At 46.9% G+C, this 22414-nt stretch overlaps 2 protein-coding genes and 1 long non-coding RNA gene across 7 annotated transcripts in view; 2 read left to right on the top strand and 1 right to left on the bottom strand.

Moving 5' to 3' along the window:
- MAPKBP1 (mitogen-activated protein kinase binding protein 1) overlaps window positions 1–13146 on the top strand; it is a 103888-nt gene extending 90742 nt beyond the window's left edge. For 3 of the 5 annotated variants that reach the window (XM_055805202.1, XM_055805196.1, XM_055805208.1), the window contains 5 exons: window positions 516–594; window positions 2134–2444; window positions 3232–4293; window positions 7598–7683; window positions 8702–13146. In XM_055805202.1, the coding sequence (XP_055661177.1) occupies window positions 516–594; window positions 2134–2444; window positions 3232–4293; window positions 7598–7683; window positions 8702–8995 (1832 nt within the window). In that variant the 3' untranslated portion in view covers window positions 8996–13146. The remainder of the gene's footprint in view (window positions 1–515; window positions 595–2133; window positions 2445–3231; window positions 4294–7597; window positions 7684–8701) is intronic. The other 2 variants (XM_055805215.1, XM_055805223.1) reach the window with 2 other exon arrangements.
- Window positions 13147–13192: 46 nt separating this feature from the next.
- On the top strand, window positions 13193–21433 carry JMJD7 (jumonji domain containing 7). Its single transcript, XM_055795267.1, has 8 exons — window positions 13193–13278; window positions 13656–13809; window positions 14645–14898; window positions 15565–15621; window positions 16030–16125; window positions 17938–18014; window positions 19105–19264; window positions 20812–21433. Exons 1-8 carry the CDS (start codon window positions 13212–13214, stop codon window positions 20898–20900), a joined length of 954 nt encoding a protein of 317 aa, XP_055651242.1. The 5' UTR covers window positions 13193–13211; the 3' UTR covers window positions 20901–21433.
- Window positions 19641–22353, bottom strand: LOC129783800 (uncharacterized). Its single transcript, XR_008745690.1, has 3 exons — window positions 22084–22353; window positions 21763–21872; window positions 19641–20005 (listed from the first exon to the last, which is right to left on the bottom strand). It is a non-coding gene; the product is annotated as an uncharacterized LOC129783800 (long non-coding RNA).
- Window positions 22354–22414: the final 61 nt, after the last annotated feature.

Genomic DNA, 22414 nt, shown 5'->3' with positions numbered 1-22414 from the left:
TCTAGTGGTGTATTAAGGCATAGCAAGTGCCACAAAAGAAAAGGCTGAAATGCTGGGTGGAGGGAGAGAATAAGAGCAGACATCAGAGTGGCAAAGGAGCTGGTTAGTCTTTTATCGACCAACTCCAGAACAAAGCGTATCTTTTTAGAATTGATAGTGGTTGCAGGCAGCATTATCTATGTGAGTTGTCTGGTTTTCTTTCCCCCTCCCCGCCTTTGTTTGGTTTGTTTTCTGCTTGATGCCTGTGCCTCACAGTCCTACAGGCAGGATAGGACACAAAGGGAAGCAAAAAAGGAGGAGGCGTACCCTTAGGGAGAGTAGCAGTTTAAGGCAGAGTAACCTAAGTAGGACAGAAAAGGCAAAGGCAGTGAAATTTTTTGATTCTCTGTGGTTTGAACTCAGAAAAATCCCCGTGGATATGGGGGAACATTTGATAGTCTGTGATAAGTAAATGCACGTGTCAGAATGTTTGTTCTGTAACTCCCTTTTTCTCTTCCCTTTGACCAAAATTTTAGGTGGCTCATGTAGGAATCTGGAAAGAACTGAAAACCTCAGCATTTCCTCTCGCTTTCTTTCCCAGTCCCCGGCTCTCAGGTATGACTCTGCTTATTTTCACTGTTTCTGTCTTGTCTCTTTTTACTGGCGTGAGTAGGTGTCGTGCTAGGCCCTGGATCAAAACAGTTGAGCAGACTTCTGCCCTTGGTGTGCCTAGGCACAGCGAAATGTTAGCAGAGCGCCTGGCAGGCTGGCTGCAGACCCTCGTGATTTGCGTATGCCACCCCATGTCACTTCAGCTGTTGTGTTTCTTCCTAAAGCAACACTGTTGTTTTTTTCTTTTTTCTCTCCCAACAATGTGCTTAATTGTTTAATGATTAATGCTTTGATTGATTAAGTTGGAGGAATCGCGAATCACCTAATTTACTTTTCACTGTTTATGCTCTGTTTATTCTTTTGCATTTCATTCAGCTTGGACAATGAAAGTAGGCTTGCCAACTTTCCCTTTGTTTTACAGCCCTTTCTTACTCAGCTTTTTTTCTGAGTCCCATACCTTCACAGGGTGCTCATGCAAAGCCCCATGGAGATACTATTCTTCCAGAAAACCTTTAACCCTAAAGCACCTGATGAAAAGGCCTCTCCAAGCTGTTTCCCTTGTTTAAAAAAAAATCCAAAAAAAACAAACAAAGAAAAAAAAGGAAGAAAAAATGGGGTAAATACTTGCATCAATTTAGGTTCATAAATTTTTAAAACGGAGAGACTCCTGTATTTCTCTAAAATGACAACCTGAAATCTCAGCTCAAATTAATTTTCATTGTACAGGACTGAGCAGATTTGAGTGCATCTTCTATGGTTCACCAGCTGTGTCTAAATACCATGTTAGGGAAATTTTTTTGTCATCGCTGTATTCAGCTGCTGTCAGGAGTGCCTCTTAGTCTGTTTCTCATTGGGGCTGTATGTTTGGGAGGAAAGCCGGTGGTTAGCTATTGTGTAAGCTTCTAGAGAGAGAGCTACAGTGGTGAGGGAAGGAATTCACTGGTGATCTAAAGATATGTAACAAGAAAGGTAGTGTTAGGTTATGAAAACCTCTGGGCTTTTAACGTGTTCAGCTTTTCAAGTATGCCAGACTGAAAGTTGCCTGCTTTCCGAAGGAAGCCCACTGTGCTTGTCTGAAGTAGAGAGAGAGAGGCAATTAGGCTTTCCTCTTGAAGGTACTGATCCCCTTTCTTAGTTCATAATGTTAGGAAAGTATAATCACTTTCTCTTAGGGTGTCTTAGAATTGAAAAGATTTCATTGTTAGTCAGATGAGCTGAGAGAAGAGACCCGACCTGACTTTGCCCAGTCTTCCTTCTGCCTGGAATTTTTCCTTCTCTTTTGCCTTCACCTTTTGCAGCGTGCTCCCTGGAAACAGTGACCCAATGCTATTTGTGGTCGTGCAGCCTAAGGTTAAATGCCTGAAGACCAGTGCTTCCAGGGATGCATAGAATGAAGCGGTAACAGTCTAGGGCATTTTTGATGTTAGAAGAATCCAGATAGGGAAGGGCTCTCTATCCCAGAGAAACTGGCTCAATGCCTATGCCTGTTTTTGCAGGGCAACATACTTTTTTTAACTGGGATTTCTTTATCGTGTTGTCTAGACGATTGTCACTCTCTTCATCAAATCTAATACTGGATTCAAAGCCCATTGAGCCACCGACACAGACCAATCAGTTTACATCAGACCTGTTGAAAAATGGCAGCAACCATCCTGGTGATGCATTGGAGAGCAGCCAGCTCCTGGAGAGTGTAAATTCAAATCGGGCGGTCTATATCCAGAAAAGGCGCAGATCAGCTTTGGAGGCCAGCAGAACTGGTATGGCTCCTGGACGGGTTACCGCATCCTTTGCAGAAGGCCCTGTGAATGCCGTGATGAGAAAGGCCCAGTCAGTTCATGACCTCGTTCATGAGGGTAAGGACACAGGTTGGAATGAATAGTGTAAACCTGAGAATGAAATGGGGAGATTTGAGCTTGAATAGACTTTAAATTAAGCTTATGTCTTTCTGTGTTCTGAGCTACGTGCTTTGCATATCTTCTAACTCTTAGCCTGTCAAGGGAAGACATTTTTAATTTGTAATGCAAATGTTGATCTCCTAATTATCAGTCTCTGATATTTGTCTGGCAGCTGTGGGAGGAGCAATGCCTAGGGTGACACGAACTATTTGCAAAGAAATTCTCTCTTGCTGTGGGTGGTTGCTCCAGGCCAAGACAGAAGCTCCCCAGGGTGGGGAGGAAAGAGGGATGGAGGATGCAACAGGGAGCTGACTGTATCCATGCCCTCTGTGTGAAAGAACTCCATTTTTGCAGCAATCAACTCATGAATGATCAATAAGCACTCAGTTTGTTTCTTAAAAAAATAAACCTAATCACTGCAACATCATATGTAAGTTTTTGCCTGCTTCCTCTTCCTCCGGCCTCTCAGTTAACAGTCACGGTGGTCCGAGGTCCTCTGGCCATACACTTTAAGAGCAAGTCTCTCTTGTCAGGTAAGCAGCAGTGTGCGAGCAGGGCGAGGGATGGGCGAAAAACGAAGCCTGTGAGGCTTGGTGACACTCACCTGAAGTAGTGGTTCTGTGCAGCTCTCCCGGGGGCTGAGCTGAGGCACAACAGGCCAGAGCAGCTCTGTTACTTGCCGGTTTTGGAATTCACTGCAGGCTCTTGTCTATTTTTGGTATGTTTGTCTGTTTAATTTTCACAGATAAGGGTCCTGGAGTGATACCCTCTGCCAAGCAGCGTCCTCAGACTCTTTTGGTGGTTGAGAAGGATCCCAGACCTAACAATTGCAGGGTGTTATCAGCCAGTATGTTGAAGATGGATGGATCTGGTGCTCTGCTGGCCAAAGATGTCAGGGCTGCAAAACCAAAGTCCTACATGAACCCCACAACCAGCTTCCGGGCTAAGATGTCAAGGAGCATATCTGTAGGGGAAAATCTGTACCTTGGTTACTCCACCGAAATGCTGACTGACGGGAGGACTAGCCCTCCAGTGGCAGAGAAGACACAGTTTAGTTCCACAGCAGATGCTGAGAAGATTAAGCTACCAGTGAAAGAAAATGTTCCAGTGAAGCCAGCGCTTCAGCCAGTTGTAAACTGTTCATCTCCCAAGTCCTTCCACAGCAAGTTGGCATCATCAAACCGAGCACATCTGATTCTTGACATTCCCAAGCCATTGCCTGATAGACCCACGCTGGCCTCCTTCTCACCCACTACCAAAACAAAAGCCCTGCTTGAGCCACAGTCTCCGCAGTCACCTGCTGGGGCCTGTAGAAAGAAACCCTCTTTTCCTGAGGTCCGAGCCTCCAAGCAGGAAAATCAAACTGCTGGGTCTCTGGTTCCTGGTAGAGAGATCCCAACAGGACTTGCTAAGGAGAGCCCAGCGGAGAGTTCAGTCTCAAGGACAGGTTGCCAGGATGAGCAGGGGGTCACTAATGCAAAGCTGAGGGAGCTGCCAGAGGGCCAGCACCTAAGGTCTCCCGAGGGCACGCTGCCCAGGTGCAGGGAGAGGACCGCCGGCATCGCCTGTGTGCTAGACAGCCAGCCCGGACTGTGCCCACTAGACCCCGTCAGGCCGAGGTCTCCTTCATCTATAGCTGCCTCGGCACAGGTCTCAGGTGTGCATGGATACCCATCTCTTCTCTTCCCCCTTCTGTCTCCTGTCTTTGTGAACCGCCTCACGATCCCATCACATTTCTTTACGTCCAGCTTCTGGCCTGTCTCGTCCTGTCTGCACCTGTCTCGTTCCATAAGCCATCCCCTCAATGGTGAGACACTTTTTCAACCTGACATCTTTTTCTCAGTCTTTTAATTTCCATGTTCTCTGGGTCTCGTGTCTGAAGGTCCTTTTTAGCTGAGTGTTTTGTAGACTTCAGCAATCTCATGTGCGTGGTCGCACGTTACCCATATGGGCTCAAACCCCGTTCTGGCCAATGCTAAAGCTGATGCGCTGGGATCCCGGCGAGCATGTCGGTCACGTCCCCTGTGCCCGCCTCGGAGCGTGTCTGACCAGCAGAGGAAGGTGCAGGCCAACACGTGCTCGCTGAACCTAACAAGCACAGATAATAGCGAAGTTACGCCAGGCAGCTCCGGCTTTATTTTGTGAATGTGCAAGCGTGCAGGGTCCAGAGGGTTTGCATACAATTTTCTCATGTGAGATAAGGCTTGACCAAGGTGAGTTCCTTGCCGTAGCCACCCATGAGAGCGAGAAAGTCTCTGTGCTGCTGTCGCTCTGCTTTGAGCACATTTGCAAACTGCTGTGCAGTGTATGTGCAGGCCTTTGGGTTGAAGCATAAAGAACATGGATTAATATTTGAATTATCTCTAGTTTGTAGAAAAAGGTACGAGGTGGGAAACTGTTCTACCTGCTGAAAACAGCTCTTGGGTCTTTTACAGGCCCTGGTTTAGGGTAGTTCCCCTGAATGGAAACTACTGGGTAACTTCAAACTGAAGCAAAAATCCTGCTCTCCGAGGCAGGAAGACCTCCAGTGGCAGGGAAGACAGTGTTTATTTCCACAGCATGTGCTGTAGGACTAAAACCTCCAGAGAGGTTTTTCTTTTGCGTCACAAGCTGAAAGGAAATACGCCTTCCTGAAACAGCCGGCCAAGACGTGCAGTAGGAAGCTGGATGTTCACCACCACACCGATACCTCGTACCTTCAGGGGCCTATGCAGTGCGTGGTGTTTATCCCTTTTACTCTGTTGTTGTATCTGAGAAGGGGTGCCTCTGCACTCCTCTGATTGACTACTTTCTGTGGTGGCAAGCTGCTCCACCATGCATTGCAGTGGTTAAGTGCAATATTTCTGCACCACTGCAGAAGGATAATCCGGTTTTGATGCACTGTTATTTTTCTTTTTGCATTTCTAGAAGGATGAAATGTCCTAATGAAGCACTCTTATGTAAAACAGGAAACGTGGTGGTTTGTCTGAGGGACCTGCTGTTCTTACACCATAGGGTAGAACAGTGAGCATTTCTAAAACTTTCAGACCCTCCCCTCCGGAGTGAGGTTTCCTCCAGCAGCAGATGCAGCCGGGAGCTGTGGAATCACACTCTACAGCAGAGGAGTAACAGCCCAGTTGTCTGTACTGGTTAGGCTGAGTTTTCTCTTCTACGCTTGGGAATCAAGCTATGTATCACACGGGTTTTGGTCAGTTGCTAGGAGTTTATGTTTGCAGAATTAGCACAGACAGTGCAGAGAAAACAGGTTTTTTTGCAGCAGTGATTTTTTTTTAATTTTATTTTTTTCTAAGCAGCTTCCAATACATAGCATACCCTGACAGAATATTTAGCAGCATCCTGTAGTGAGTTAGAATGATTTAGCACAGTGGATCCCCCATTTTAATTTTTTGTTCTCAGCAGACAGCTGTCAGCCTTCAGCTTCTTTCAGACCATGTTTCCCAAATTTTTAGTGGTACATGCTGGAAAAGCTGTTTAGATCCAAGTTGGCTATAGCTGCGACCAATTTACTGTGGCTTCTGTGGATCACGGTGTGGCAGTTGATTAGAACTCTAGGGTTGACAGAGACCTGTTCTGCTTCTGCCTCGCTCTGTGACTGGGTTTCCAATTAATTTTTCTGTCCTTCCATTTTCCTGCCTGCATAACAGCTGCTATAAGTAGCTGCTGGACAAAGAGAATTGTCTTTGTTAAAGCATTTTGACATCTACAGTTAAAATGCTGTAGAAGTGCTTCATACTGTTGCTGTGTTTAATGTTCTCTGCTGGTTTCTGAAGAGCTCTGCTCTGCACACCTGAGAGGTGGAAAATGCCTGTTACTCAAGCATTTATGTTATGTTCATGACCTTTCTCCAGACTGGCAGCTCACAGAGCTGGAGACCAGTGTAAAAAGCATGATCAGAGGAGAAATCCAGAAACAATCATGAGAAGAAACAGCTGGGTTTAAAACAAAAAAAAAAAAAAAGGGGGGGGGGGGGAGGGGGCAGGGGGGCAGCAAGAAAAAAGAAGGGGATGGGTGGAAAAAAAAACCCCAACCAAGAATCTTGGGCTGCAGTGAAGCCTACTGTGCTCAAACTCTACAAGGCTGGGTGATTTGGGAACAAAAAATGCAGATGGAAGGATTTGTTCGTGCCCCTTTGTTCTTCTAGATGTGTTTGTCTATGTATAAATGTTTTTCTAGCTGTATTTGTTTACACATCATCTAGATGTATTCATGAAATTAGTTAAGGTCCCCTCCAGCCTGTCAAAGATGATGCTCTTAGAATTGCAGAAATAATAGTGCTAATATGACCAAGTTTTGGTTTTAGGTAACAAAAGGAAGTCCAATGGCCTTTGCAAATTGAAGATAACTGCAGATTTTGTGTCTGTCTATGTCTTTGTTCATGGTCTATGTTTAACTCATGAAAGCGTGGATTTTATTAAAACATTGCAGGGCTTCAACTCTGATGCTTTGGAGATAATACCTGGTGGGGGCAGGCAGGAGATGGTGTGCTTCCTTTTGTTTTTCATTGTCAAGTTACGGTGTGTCAGCGGTGCATATCCTGGGGAACTCAAAAATGCGATTCTGTTGCGATTGAGGTGGTTTGTCAACACTCTTCTGGACCTCAGTCCTCACTAGAGAACACTGTAATAATTCAGTGTAATCCTTCATCCTCAGTGCCTGGTTGCACGCTGTGCAGAAGGATACAGGAGGAGGAGTGTGTAGATTTCTGGCAAGGTGGAGGCTAAATTAGAGGCTGTTCGGATTAGTCCCTTTTACCACTTCATTCAAACTTGACTTTTAATTGTAATTGAGAATGGCATGGGTAATCTGACCGTAACAAAAATCTGCGATCTGAGAAAAAACATTGCTGACTTTGGAGAGGCTAAAGACTGGGAAAACAGGAATGTTCGAAACAAGCAGCATCTCTGGGTAGTAAGAAAGAAAGCTTATGCAGAACTTGCCTCTTTAATGATTGGCTCAAACCAGTCTTAAAAATTGAATAAGGAATAAGAAGAGTGTACATGTGGTGTTTGAAATACGTATTTTAAAAACTGTTTTCTTACTCAACTGTGAGGTCGTGGATGTTGGAGTGTGTCTGTGCCTTAGTCCGGGTTTTTGTTTTTTCTCCCCTTCAGAATCGTGCATCAGCGTAGAGCAGTGTGAGCACGTGGTGTCCGAGCTCCAGGACAGCATGCGCAAAGCTATTCACCTTTACCGCATGGTGAGTGACCTCAGACACGGGCTCTCTTACAGCAGGTTGGCTTTACAGCCCGCGAGCATCGAATGTGTGTGCCTGCTGCCTCAAGGCGTTCTCTTGGTGGGCTGTTCAGTGACACGAGCTGCCTGGTTATCCACTCGACTGCACCCTAAGCTCGTACCGGGGAGGCAGAAACTCCTGATTTCCAGCTTTTAGATTTTCCCAGTGGCTTACTTTGGTACTCTGAACATATCAATTTAACTTGTCAGTCTGTTTAGCCCATGTGTAAACAGAAGACATCAGTACTTTCTTTTTCAAAGGGGTATTAGGGAATTAGTTGTTATTTATACAGTGCTTCAGAGATAGGAAATATTAGAGGAGCTTTAAGTTTTATTATCCCCGTCTGTTCTCTGTCTTTGATGCCTGAGAAAAGGATTAACAAATGTGAGATACCATGGGAATCCAGCTGTGAGAGGGAACGTGCAACCACTCGCCTGTCCCTCTCGCTGCCAGAGCAGAGTTACGTGCAGAGCAATGTAACAGCTCTTCATCTCTTTGCTTAGCCTCGGTCTGTCGAGCCTCCCATAACGAGCCAGAACCTTCGTCAGGGAGCTTCTGCCATGTGGTCCTCTGCACCTCTGGCCCTAGCGCTTGCATTAGCGCTCTGACCTTGCTGGGTTCCTGTGACCTGCAGCTGGCAGGCAGGACGAAAAGGAGACTGTGGCCTTGTGCTGCAGCTGGGAGACATCGCACCTCCTTAGGCCCCCTTACAAGGGGAGCACTGCCCGAAAATGTGCTTCCCATCTCTGTCCTCTTGGAGCAATGCTGCTGGATTTTGCGTGACTAGCAGTGTTGGAGGCATGCCCTGCTGTATGACTAAATTGCAGTCTCGAATGTTGAAGAGAAGGACATTTGAGTGGTCTGCAGATCTTTGTGGCTTCACTTCCCTAAAGGGCTGAAACTGCTTACTTGGTGCTCCACCTAAACCCCAGTGCATTCTTTTCTTACACACCACCCCCCCCCCCCCCCCCTGTATTTTCAGGTACTAAATGATACAGAGTCTTCTGCTGACAAAGACAAAATAGCAGGCCTCCTGACAGAAACCTTCTCCTCAATGAAGAAAGAATTGGACTCTCTGAAGGATGAGGAAGAGCTTCCAAAGCTTAAGGAGGCACTGGCAAAGCCACAAGATGCCGCCAGCCCACTGAATGAGGGATGTGGTGCCAAGCTACCGAGCCCCAAGAGTCTGGGAGATGAGCAGACACTAGCTTTGCTGGAACAGTACTCAAAGCTATTGCTGCAAGCTGTGGAGCGACGCATGGACAAAAAACTCTAAGGGGGGAGGCTTTCCGGTGTTTGTGAATACACAGAAATAATCCCAGGAGGAGGACCACAGAGAGAGCTTCAAGCCGATGCTGTCATCACAGTGCTCTGGGGCTGGTGGGGAGACCTTTACAAATTGATTTCAACTGACTTGCTCGAATTCTTAGCAGTGTGCTGGCCACAGTTTTAGTATTTTTTTCCCCGATGATCTTCAACTTCCTGTCTCTAGACAAAGCCTTGAAAAGAGGAGTTTGGAGAAATTGCCTTGAAATTTCTTCATAGCCAGGAGGTCAGGATGTTTGGTACCTAAAATCTGGTTTATTCAAGAAATTCTGAACTGCTGACTAAAAACAGAGTCCAAGTGAAGCCAATCCCTTCTCCCCAAGGCTTCACGAGAATCAAGAAGCAGACTTTTAATGGGTTTATTTATTAATTTATTTTTCTGACTGTTGCTCTATGTCACGTTTGTGACTGTTATCTTTGTCCTTTAACGAAAACTGTCAATCCCTTTGCCATATCCCAGCGAGAAACAATCTTTGTATTATAAACCCCCAACAGGGAGACAGGCTGGAGTGTCTGTGCAATTAATGAACTGTTTTCTGCTTAAATCTTGTCTTGCCGTTCTTTCTTTTCCTGCCTTAGTTTTGTCACCTGGAGTAATCCTGCTGTTGTCATGACAACCCTGTCTGCTTTTCTCTTGTCTCAAGACAGTCCCCACACCAGTCTATCTGCATTTGCTGCCAGGGAAGGCTCTGCAACCCTTGGACCATGCTTTGGAAATTACTTAATGAATTCAATAGTGGTGTTTTTATCTGGAATTTGATGTTATATTGATACTTTAGACTGGGGTTTCTGCAGACATTTTAAAAATGGGGTTTAGATGCAAAACATCAAAGTTTGTTTCCGCCACCTTTCATGACTAGGAATTGGATTTTGACTTCGATGTTATTGTGACTGGGAAATTCAGGGTGATGATTTATTTGTTGAGAAGCGACATGGAAAAGCTGGTTTCCAGCTCTTACAGCATAACTCTGGATTGGAGAGTTCTTCAGTGCAATAGCTCATCCCTGTCATTTGTTCACTTCGCTGTGATAGGAAAATGTCGTCTTCCTCCTTTTCCAGGAAATCAGAATATTTACATCCCAAGAAAGCTGGGATCCTCCTACCTTATGTAAAGCTATTTCAGCTGCCTGCAGAAAATGGTTTCCCAAGAACTTTGAACAAGATACTTTGGGATGTGGTTACCACCATTTCCCCTGCCCCCAGCCTCTTGGCTTTTCATGAATTTCTGGTCTGAGAAACAGGAGATCTTCCCTTCTTGCATTTGTGTGTTCCAATACTCTCCTCACCCCGCGGAGCTTCTTTAAGCGCCTGCTAACTTGTGTTTGTCGTGGGTTAACGCTGTCCAGCGATGGTTTTTTTTTTGGTTAATGATAAGCTAAAGGAAAAAAATTTCAAACCGATGAAATTCTTCAGCACCTTCCCCTTTACTCCCCCTCCCTTCCACAACAGGGACAGATCCCACAAAAATGCTTTATTTCTTCCTCCATCGCCAGTCAGTCTTGTATTTAATTTAAGGCAGAGCAATGTAATCCCAGTTTATAAAACTAATGCAAGCAACAAGCTTTTGGTGGGAGAAGGCAGCCCGGCTGCATCACTTGGCACCACAGGTTACAGGCATGAAGCAGTCTTCTTTCATTTTGCTGTCCAGGCTGTCATCTCTCTGAAACCCTGTGGCACTTGGAAATGCGGTCCACTGGCGTCTCTGTCTTTCTGTGACGGGAGAGCTGCAGTGCAGCCTTTTTTTCTACAGGGCTGGCCAGACTGGTGTAGGATGACCTGTTTCTTCCGAATAACTCCAGGGTTGAATAATCTACAGTTCTCGCTCTCCCCCGGCAGGTTTGCTGGGTGATCGCTGCTGCCGCCGAGTGCTTCTGGAGAGCTGGCAGCATGGGGAGCAATTTGAGAGCTTTCTGGCTGCTTCTGCCTGTAATTTAAATTTGCCTAATCACGTTTCAGGTGTCCTTGCTAACCCTTCCTTCCGTGGGCTTGTACTGAAACTTCAAAACCATTATTTCCTGGTCCTGTCTCAGCGTTGCACGGTGCAGAGTCAGCCGGTGTGCGAGGTCCCGTGGGCAGCTTCTCTTGCACAGAGAGGTTTTGCAAGGGCAGGCGCGTTGAAAACTGGAGGGCAAATTTCTGGCAGGTTCCTTGAGTGAAAAGGTGTGCTGGAGGTGCTGCGAGTGGAATGTGTGATGGCAGTCATGTTGGGTCTGTGATGGAGCTAGCGTGTGTCAAGCTAGCTTTTGAGGTGATTAGTTCCTCCACTTTCAGACTGTGAACATACGTCCTAGTGCGTGGGAGATTTCTTGCTGTACTGGGGCCACAAGACACTCAGGTAAAATAGCAGTCCCTTCAACCCAGGTATCTTTTGGTACCGGTGATAACGGGTTGAGGGTCCTTTACACTACTTCCCTGTGCAATCTTACTCCATTTTGTTATTTAAACTGAGATAGTGACAAAAAGGGTCAGAGGCCATACAGAAGAGCCAGTGGCGAGAGTGGAATTCCCATTAAGGTAAAGAGCAACAACTGCTGGTGTGGTGGTATGAAACAAAGCTCTTTGGAAATGAGTCGCATGAAGCAAATCTGATTTTTAGACTGATCCAAGCGGGCTTTGCTTCCTGGAATGGATTTTGTGTGGGGTCACAGCTGTGTATGGGAAACCAGAGGTTAAATCTGATCAGGATGATGGTGAGAGAAGTGTTGGGCAAGTAGATCAGCTGGAAGATGGTTGCGTAGTTTAAAATAGACTAGTATGTGTAGGACATGTGTGAAACCAGAGTAGCGGTAGAGATGGCCTTGGCCTGAGAAACGCCGTTTGGCCAATGCCTGTGAAAAATACAGTGCAGAAAGGCTTGGGGAAAGTAGCGTTAGGCCTGAGGTGGTGATCTCTAATTGTGGAAGGAATTGGAATGTATTTGTGTTTAAACAGGGTCTGTTGGGCCTCTTGTTTCTTTGCTTGTTGTCCTCTGAGAGTGTGTTTTTTTCTGAAATGGCGAAGTTGTGTGCCGTTTGGCTGAGGCCTGGCTGTGGGGGGTGAGTAGCAGAGGCCCAGGGGAAGAGGTGCTGGTGCCACAGGTTTGCCGCTGAGGAGGCAGTGTTGCTCTTTGTTGTTTGAGACTGTTCCAGCTCGATTCCCTGCTAACTTCCTATTGCTGGCAGTAGGAAGTGTTCCTAGAAATCCCCATTTGCAGAGGATGGGGGATGTAGCTGCGTGGGTTCCAGTGCCACAGGGGTGGGGGTCCCTGGGCAGCAGCTGGTGGGTGAAGGGGCCTGAGCCCCTTGCTGGGCCGCTGGCATGAGGCCAGGCTCTGTGCTTCGCAGAATGCCTGGAAGCATCATATGGGCCTACATACATACCGCTCCCGCCACCCTGGCCTTCCTGGTGGAAATGAGAGTAGCTGTTGGCTTTGATTTGTTGCTGCTGTTGGTTTGTTACTGTCCTGTAAATAGCGTTGCTTTCCAAGTGGGGACCCCCGGGTCCGCCGCCCCCCCACCCCCACGTTCTTGTGCCCCCCGGGGCAGTGCAGTGGGCAGAGCGGCCAGCGCACCCCATGCCCCCGGACGGCTGGCGGCTCTGCCCGTGGGGGCTCTCTCGTCCCCTCTCAGGTTGTCCTCCCCTTCCCGAGGGAGCCCCCCCAGCCCCCGGGCTGGCAGGCCGCGCCGAGGAGCCGGGGATGCTTCTTTCCGGGAGCAGAAACGTACAAACTTGGGGCTTTTTAGAAGAAAGAATATGTATATAATTATATATAAGGGAAAAAAACAAACGCAGAAATACAGGTATTTAAGCAGCCTCGGTAAACTCGTGCGTGCGGATGGAGCCCCCCTGCCGCGCTTCCATGTAAAACAACAAAAAATTTAAAAAAAAAATACTCTTCTGCTTTATTTATAAATGTGCGGGTTTATACTTTTGGCTTTAGGTTAATAATCCTTTAAAATGTCTCTCTCTTTTTATTCTTATTATTTGGAAAGAAATAATTAAGATCGTTCGTTGGGGTTTTTTTGCACTGTGAGGCTCCCCCGGAGCTGTTTTTAACTCTGTATCCATTTGTACTCCCGTGTCTTAAACCGTTTCAATAAACATGTGACCGTTGGGTCCCGAGCCGCGCCAGTCGTTGCCGGGGGGCGGGCCGGGCGCTCATGGGGCGGGGCCGGGGCCGGGCGGTCATGGCGGCGGGCGCGGCGCTGCGGGCCGTTCGGGAGTGCCTGGCCGCCTTCCCGGGGGAGGCCCGCGGTGAGCGGGGCGGGCAGGGCCCGGGGGACCCCCGCGGGAGGCAGGGCCCGGGGGTGGCGGCGGGGCTGCTGCGGGCCGCAAATGGCGCCTGCAGCTGCTCGTCCCGTGAGACCGGGGCCCTGGGCAGGGTCCCGCAGCCGCCGCGGCGCTGTCGTCTCCGCCGCTCACGTAGCGCCTGCGCGAGGCTCCCGCGGCCCGGAGGGGCCCGTGGGGCGGCCCCGGCCCCTCCCGCGCAGCCCCGGGGTGAGGGAGCGCCTGGGCCCGGGGCCGCGCTGGCTCCGGGGGGCCGCGGGGTGGGGGCCGGGGGGCGGCCGGGGCCCGCCGTGCGGTGCGCGGAGGCCGCTGGCCGTGGCTGAGCGGAGCCGTTTGCCGCGCAGAGCTGGGGTGGCCGCAGTCCGTGCCTTGCCTTGACGGGGCCCCGTCCCCGCTGGAGTTCTACCGCGGGTGGGTGGCCCCGAACAAGCCCTGCGTGATCCGCAACGCCCTCGGGCACTGGCCGGCGCTGGAGCGGTGGGCGCCGGCCTACCTCAGGTATGCACCGGCCGCGGCGGTCCGGGCGGCTGGGCCTCGCTCTCGTCCCCAGGATTCACCCGGGCTCCTCCGGGGTTCGGGGTGAAGGTGGTCGGCCTGGCCAAAGCGGCATAAATTTGCTCCTGCAAAGGCCCAGCCCGGCCGGCTGGGATGCGGTAGGGGCAAGCATTTTGGCTGGCAGCACCCATCCCCTCGCCGTGCGCCACCCGGGCCTTCGGCAGCCCTGTGCTGACTTGTTTGTGATGGAGCACACCTTGCTTAAAAAAAAAAAAAAAAGGCTTTCTAATGATGAGAATTTTCAAAGAAAACTTATTTAAGAGGGGATTTATGGTTAGACCTAAACCCTGTGGGTAAGACCCGAATCTGTGGGTTTAAAGCTAAATCTGCAGAACTAAGGGCTGTCAGCCATGTGGTGTGTCTGTCAGTCCCTGCCTGCCCCCCTCCCTCTCCTCAGTTGCTGTTGAACATGCGGCCACACAGATTTGGCTGGGTTGAGTGGTCCTATGAATATCAAGCTCCACCACCATACATGAGGAGAAGCAGCTGAAGGGGCCCCTCTGCCTGCACAGAGGAAGAGGGAGCTCCTTTGCAAACTCGCTTGTCGGGCAGGAGAGGGTTCACGGAGGCAAAAGATACAGCAGTGGCCTTACCAGGGAGCAGTCGGAGCAGAACACCAGAGTCCTCCCCAGACAGTAGAGAATCTAGCTGAGAGACACTCGGCTGCGGGACGCTAGGCTGCTTATGTTTGCTGCCTGAGAAATGTTTTCAAAATAACTGGTGCCCAGTATACAGGCCAGTTGCAGGTCTGGCTATAAACCTTTGATTTGTTTTGCAGGGAGGTAGTAGGTCCCAAGGTGGTGTCTGTGGCAGTAACACCAAATGGTTATGCAGATGCAGTGTTTCAGGACAGGTTTGTCATGCCAGAGGAGCGCCGAATGCCGTTCACGGACTTTTTGGACATTGTCGAGAAGAAAGTGACCTCTCCCAACGTATTCTATGTGCAGAAGCAGTGTTCAAACCTCACTGAGGAGTTTCCTGAACTTGTTTGTGATGTGCAGCCTGACATACCGTGGATGAGCGAGGCACTTGGTAAACCTACTATTCCTTCTGCAGTCCATAAATGTTTTGTATGGAGCTGTGAAACAGTCTTGCTAGGTATGTGGTGAGCGTTTGTTCTATTTCTGGATGCCACAGTTCAGTTTGGTAGTGCCATATAGCGCTTCTCTTGGTACAGTGGCTTTTCACTGATTTAGAGTCATCTTTTGACTCAAATTCATGCTGTTGCTACCAAGAGCAGCATAACAAATGGAACAACACGCAGCCCCCACCTCCTTTGGTAAAATTACAGTATTATGCTGTTCTGTTTCAGTTGCCTTCTATTTTGCAGCATGCCTTTCCTTAAAATGTCGATGAAAACTACTTACTGTGAGCTCAATCTCCTTTTGCAACTGTGTGTAGAGGTGCTTCACTTTCTCTGTGAGCTAAGTCTTAAGGATTCAAAACACAGAAACAGGATCGTAACTGTCAGTTTGGGGTTGGGTAACATGATGTTGTGAAGTCTGATGGGCACTAAAGTGGCTTCCAGCGCAGGAGGAGGTTGCTGTTGATCGTGGTGCTATTTGCAATGAAACCTGTCATAGTTACGGAGGAAGGTAAAGGACAGAATCTGGCAGAAAATTATCTCAAACTCTTTTGAGCGTGATGCTTAAAATCCTTTTTTAGTTGACAACATTTCTCTGTTCCCTAACCATACAGGGAGGAAGCCTGATGCTGTGAATTTCTGGCTTGGGGAATCGGCTGCTGTGACATCTTGTACGTATTGCACGGTGCTGTAGGTCTGCTGTGTGCCTTCAGCATAAGTTTAAGCGGGCTTGTTTTGGGTTGGTGGCGCAGTAGGGCTGTGTGTTTTTTCTGACAAGGCAGTTCTACTTTAATGTGCTTCTTTGCGTTTGCTCTCCTGCACTGCTGCGGCCTCTCGCTGCCGTGGCACTGGGTGCGTCTGCCTGGCGTTGTGTCAGGCGAGGCCCTCATTGGCTTTGTTGAATACATTTGCTACAACATGTGTTGTTCCTTTCCACTGCTGCTGGCCGCAACAGGAAGGAGCGGCCTGGTAGTAAGAGGACAAGCTGATGCTTTCAGTTTGCTGTAGTTTATGGTGTAAAGCAGGAAATAACACTGATTTTCTCTCTTTCTCTGCCTGTCTTTTTTTCTCAATCCTAGTACATAAGGATCATTATGAGAACTTGTACTGTGTGATATCTGGAAAGAAGCATTTCCTACTGCATCCACCGAGTGACCGTCCCTTCATCCCCTATGGTACATGATTTACTGTGCCGTATGTCTGGAGGCTGGAAAGAGGAGAGACTAAAATATTGAAGGATACGAAAAGGGAAGCAGAGATAACGTTCTGATGCTTATGCAGTGTTACGCTTTCCAGTGTGAACAGAAATCTCTTCTGTTCTGTGCTGCAGGTAGTTTGTAACATAAACATGACTCTGAGGTCAAGTTTTCCAGTCCTGTACAGTAACAGGTTCATTGATACGGCAGTCTCTTCAGCTTTAGAATATTTAAATTATTTAAGTATCTTGTCGGTATTGTAGCGTGTCAGCTTTGACGTTTTGCAGGTTTGGATTCTTCCTGCTAATTCTTTAGGAAGAAAGCCAAGAAGCTGAAAAGTAAGCTGTAATTTAATGAAATACCAAAGTTACTAACTGAATCTCTGAAAACTGAAGAAATTAAAGAAGAGATTCTTACGGCAGCATTACTTCGCATTGCCTGTTTTCTGTTTCTTCAGTTTGCTCTGTTTCTTTGGGTTGCTTTCCTATGTGTGCAGTAGTATGCTATGTTGCAGTGTCTGGAAGGTGGACAGCTTAACTTTATACGTCATAAAAGAAGACTTTACTTTCCCATTCCTTGACTTTCAAACCATCAAATTAAGTGAATGCAGAGTGCTATATGACACTAATATAATTTTGCCTAGATATGCATGCGGCTGCAGTATTTTTTTGTTTGTTCGTTTTGTTTTATTTTGTTTACACGCCTTGAAATCATAGACTCGTAGAACAGTTTGGGTTGGGAGGGACCTGGAAGATCATCTAGTCCATGCCCCCTGCCATTCACTAGACCAGGCTGCTCAAAGCCCTGTCCAGCCTGAACCTGGAACACTTATAGGGAGGGGGCACCCGCAGCTTCCCTGGGCGGCCTCTGCCAGCGCCTCGTCACCCTCATCATAAAAAAATTCTTCCTTCCATCCAGTCTAAATGTACCCTTTCACAGTTTGGAACCATTGCCCTTTGCCGTGTCACTACAGGCCTTGGTAAAAAGTCTTTGTCTTTCTTATAAGCCCCCTTTATATACTGAAAGGCCACAAGAAGGTTACCCCAGAGCCTTCTCCTCTCCAGGCTGAACAGCCCCAGCACTCTCAGCCTGTCCTTACAGGAGAGATGGTGTCATATGTATGTGAATGTATGAAACACATGTATGTTATATGAGTAGTACTTGGTAAAACAGGGATAACGCTTATGTTTTATAGTGTGTAGTAAAAAGATGACTCCATTTTTTGAACATCAGGCTAGGAGAGAAACTCTCTCAAGGGAGGGCTTAGAAAACCACACATGCTGAATCAGTGAAAGAAGGGCAACTTGCCTACAGTATCTGAAGCAGCTGATGAGCCCTGTTGGATGGAATTAGGAGTGAAAGGCTGGCCACAAGTCACTAATAACTCCTGCGGGTGCTGTCTTGCTAGACTGACCGAAGAAGGAACGCCAGAATATAGAACAATGTGCAGGTCAGGGATGCATTTGTGACTTGCAAAAGGGAAACAAGACAGTTACTGGAACAAAATAAGACCAGGATTAAAATGGATTTTGAGGAGAATAATTCCTGTGAAGAAAGAAGGTTGGAATTCCAAACAGGAAGGCAGTTCAGTATTCAGACTGACTTAAAAATAAAAATTAAGAAACTGGTTACAATTTGAAATGGATAAAGGGAAGGACAGTGAGGACAGTAAGTTGAAAACGGTTTTGTCTTAATTTTTCTTGCAGTTGGTGAAAGTGTGAGATGCCCTGCCATTAGTTTCTCTTGAGTACCATGCTGAGTTGTGTCATTTAATTCCTTCTGTGGTTTCAGAGCTCTATCAGCCAGCAACCTACCAGGTATCAGAAGATGGGTCATTTGAAATTGTGGATGAGAAGAACGCAGATAAGGTAAAAAGCATATGGAGAACACAGTTGATACAGTAAAGACTGTTTTGGGCACTGCTGAACCCTTAAACTGAGCATATTGATTGATATTTAGGAATCCTTCATTGCTGCAAAGAGAGTGCCCAGGTATTTCACTGGTGTTTTACTGTTTGCAAAGGATACCCAGCCTCCAGAAAAGACTTTTTCCTGCACATCTGAAACCATTGATACCATAAACTATCTTCCTTGCACCAAACTTAAATAGATCCAGTAAAGGACTTTAAATAGGTCAACAATGAAGGAATTTATTTTCATTAAGACTGAAAGAGACTCCTGCATTTGCTTTCTTTTGGCCCTCTACTCGGGGCTAGATTTTGCTCTACAGCAGTATCACCCAGCGCAAGAAAATACCTGTCTCAGTGAGTAAATTGTGTTTTCTTAGTAGTAGCAGTATTTATTTGATTAAAATGTATACATCTGGAGGCACTTTACAAAAGCTTGGTAGCTTTTTGTTTCTTCTCTCCCCTTTTGCCTCTGCGGTGTGTGACCAATGCTACAGCTGAACTTCAGCTGGGGCTTTTTCTGAGTTTCCAGAGTGGTGCTCATGGAATCTGATGGGAACATGCCTGTAATGGAGTACAGTGGAGTGCTGAGGGTTGTGACACTGCAGGGTGTACAAGAAATGAAGGCAGGCAAGAGGGATTTCCCAGCAGAAAGGGGGGTTTAGCTGCTGGGAATAAAATTAGACCAGAGAGCTTTAGAAGAAGAATTTCTAAAAAGAGCGGTGCAGATAAAATACTCGTGTACTGAATGTAGGAGGAATAAGTGACTTAAGGGGCTGGAAGTGTTTTTGAAAGTGTGTCACGAGGCTGAAATTTCATGGCTGACATTTGGCACCTTTTCCCTGATTAGAAATGCTTCACTGAAGGAGGCAAATTTTTGCATCCTTGACCTGTTCCCAGTGGAATGTAGAAAGCTGTGTGGCTATACATGTTTTGTGAGGCAAAAAGAAATGTTTTGTAACTTAATAGGTTTGGTTGGCAGTTGTTCTTCTGGCAGCTTGCTGGAATTTTTTGCCAGGGTCCATACCATATGCATACTTTGTTGCTTTTAGGTGCCCTGGATCCCCCTGGACCCCTTGAACCCGAATCTGGAACAGTATCCAGAGTATGCTAAGGCAAAGCCTTTGCAGTGTACAGTGAAAGCTGGTGAGATGTTATACCTGCCTTCTCTCTGGTTCCATCACGTGCAGCAATCACATGGCTGTATAGCAGGTAAAATACACAGCAGTTCCAGATGCGTGTTTGAACGGTGGTGACTGTGCAACTAGATGTCCCACAGCAAAGCATAACTGGGACCAAAGATCCCTTTAAGATCGTCTGCTTCTCCTCAGGAGGAAACAATGGTCTTGGCACATGGGGCTAACGCCTTGCAGTCCATTTTTCTTGTAAATTCATGGCATTGTTGGCAATGTAGGGATGTAGCAGAAGGAAGGGCCTTTCTAGTTGTCGAAGGATAGCTGATTCAGTGATCACGATGCAGTTCCTGTTTATGACGTGGAGCTAAACCGTTTGCCTGCCTAGCCCGCTAACTGCAAACTGGTTATGGAAACTGTGTGTTTTGTGTGCTGTGATCACACCAGCAAAAAAGGATCTGGAGAAGAAAAGGAAACCAGAAAGTGTATGAGTTCTAGGCATGGATGTAGACACAACACGGAAGGTAGTCTCTTGTCATGTGAGCTGGAATCTGCTCTGACCCAGTCTCTTGCCTTGCTCATGAGCCTACACTTGTGTTACTGCTCTCCTGCACTTATCAAAAGTCTTGTCATCTCTTTCTTTGTAGCGTTTATCATCATCTCTGTCTTTTTTCTTTTTTTCCCTTCCCCAAGGGAGTTTCAGAATTTCAAGCAGTGCTCATCTGGTGGAGGGGCAGGGATGGTGCAAAGTGTTATTTGCAAGTTTTGCAAGGTTTGAGGAAGTGTTTGCTGTCCTTTACCTGGAGTAATCCCATCTGCCCTGGAAGAGTAAATAGAGTATTTAGAACATTTGTGTAACACTGCAAATATTGCAAGCCCTTTTTTTTCCCCAGTATTTGCAACACTGTGATAAAAAGGCAAGCTAGTGGTAAAGCACTATTTCTGATTCTTTTTCCCCAGTAGTGCTGCATCGGTCCTTAAAAGAGTTGTTTCCAGTTGCAAGCCCCCAGCCACTCTCCTTTTCTCTGTCTGCCAGAAATGCTAAATAGTTGATGAGTTTATTTGGCCTTTACTCTGTTGGTCCAGTGAACATCTGAAGTTAGAGCATATCCTCCTCCAAGAACCGTTGCTGCGATATTATACTGCTTGGCTTATTTTTTCTAGGACACATACACCAAAATTAAAATTAGAAGCAGAATTAAAGCCTTGTCTGATTGGTGCCCACTGTGAAGTAGTGGTGAATTTGCCATCCTTTACACAGTCAGAGGAAGAGGGGTTCCTATCCAGATATTAAACTTCGCAGCATATTGGGTATTTTTGGCCTAAATAGAAGCATGCATTTTCTGTTCCTAAACACTTTCCAGCTTCTGCTCCAAGGAGCCCCCAGTACAGTCTGAAGAGGAGTTGGTTTGGGTTATGACAGAGTTGCATTGGCAGCACTAGTAAAGAGCTTTAATGTTTGCTTATCTTATTTTTGGCTGTAGTCAAAGATCTTCCCATTTCAAAGTCCAGTCAGTAATAAGGAGAAGCCTGTACTAGCCGAACCGTGTAGAACAGTCTTAAATACATTTGTAAATCATTACACTCTAGCCTTAGAAATGTTTTTCCTTTTTCTTGTCCCCTCAGTGAATTATTGGTATGACATGGAATATGACCTTAAGTACAGCTACTATCAACTACTAGATTGCCTCACAAAGGCCGTGGAAGTGTTGTAGCAGAGGCGGGAGACTCGAGCTATGATCTCTCTGATGTGGTACAGTTATTGGCATCTGTGGCTGGAGTACAAGCATGATTCAAGTGGAAGGAACTGAACAGTAAATTATCCTCAACACCATCTGTCAAGCAGGTCATGGCTGTTCTGCTTGCTTTCAGAGCCCGGATCAATTGGCGAGGGTTTTGGGCTTGTAAGTGGAAGGTTTGATAATAACATTTTTAGCTCTTGACATGTTGCCTCAGTGATGGTGAGCAAAATGAAATTTGAAGCGAGAGGCAATCCAGGTTTTGGAAATCTGAAAACAGAAGCCATGACGGTTTGTTCAGATCTACAGATTGTTTTCATAACAAACCAAGCAGACGACGAGGAATCCGCTCTGCCACCCACCTGCGCATCAGGCTGCATCAGTCCAACATACGCACTCTGCCAGGGGCAAAAGTCCTGTCCAGTTGTAATTCACTGCATTCAGCAGCTGTGGTGTTTTGATGGGGAGAAATTACTACTTCTGCAATAAAAGGCCAGTTTAAAAGCTTATTTCTGTACTAATTTATTTTTTTTTTTTTTCAAGTGGTGTGGTGGCTGGAGGATATCTAGGAGGATGTCAGTGCTGGCTGTTTTCCATGTTATTATTAAAATATTACAAATTTTTTGTGGCTTTTTTTTTTTTATTCTAGTTGCAATGCTGTATGCCACTGAATGCATCTAAGTTTCTGAGATCTTAGAAAGAAAATTACAAAAATATTACAAAAATAAAAAAATGTTACAATGAAATAAATATTAGAAAATGTTTTTGTTGTTTGGTTTTTTGGTTTTTTTTTTACAAAATTACAATTGTAAAGTGAATTGAAAAAAATAACAATTACCTTCCCGGTGCATTGGTATGGAACTGGATGAGACTGTCTGGCCGAGCCCCTCTGGGTAGGACTAGAAGGCTGTTAAATACACAAACTATGCAGAAAGGTGGGGTTGTTGTCTGTGAAAACAGAAAGTGGGTATTTATGGTCAAATCTTCAAGCAGTTCTGTAGAAACAGTAGCAAGGGGGGGTGTGTGTTGTATTTTCCACATGTTAATTAGAAAAATGCAGATACCCTTTAGACAAGATGGGTTATTAGGAAGAAAAATTTAATCTTTGTTTCTTCTGGTTTTCAAAGAAACACAGTTAGGGCATAAAGCATCATTTTACCTTCTGGTGCTTGTCCAGCCATGACCGAAAGCTCGAGAGCGATGAAGGGCAGGCCTGGTTTGGCGGCTGGGTTGAAGGTAGCACGTTGCTTCAGGCCCTCTGGCCTGTTTGTGTGCGCTGCGCCTTGGCCAAAGCGCCCGAGCCAGTTCTGCAGCTGACGCTGGGCCGCCCCGCTCGGGGAAGGCGAGGGAGGATCTCTTCGTGTCCTTGGCTTTTAGTCCTGTCCCCGCACGCCGGAGCCAGCGGCGGCTCGCTGCAGCGCGGAACTACGGCTCCCAGCAGCCCGGCTCGGCGGCCGGAGGAAGCTGTCACGGCGGGGCCGCTGGACTTT

Source organism: Falco peregrinus, chromosome 1, assembly GCF_023634155.1.
Source record: "Falco peregrinus isolate bFalPer1 chromosome 1, bFalPer1.pri, whole genome shotgun sequence".
In the NCBI taxonomy this organism is placed as follows: domain Eukaryota; kingdom Metazoa; phylum Chordata; class Aves; order Falconiformes; family Falconidae; genus Falco; species Falco peregrinus.
Note: the sequence above shows the minus strand (reverse complement) of the source record. Positions and strands in the feature narration are given on the sequence as shown.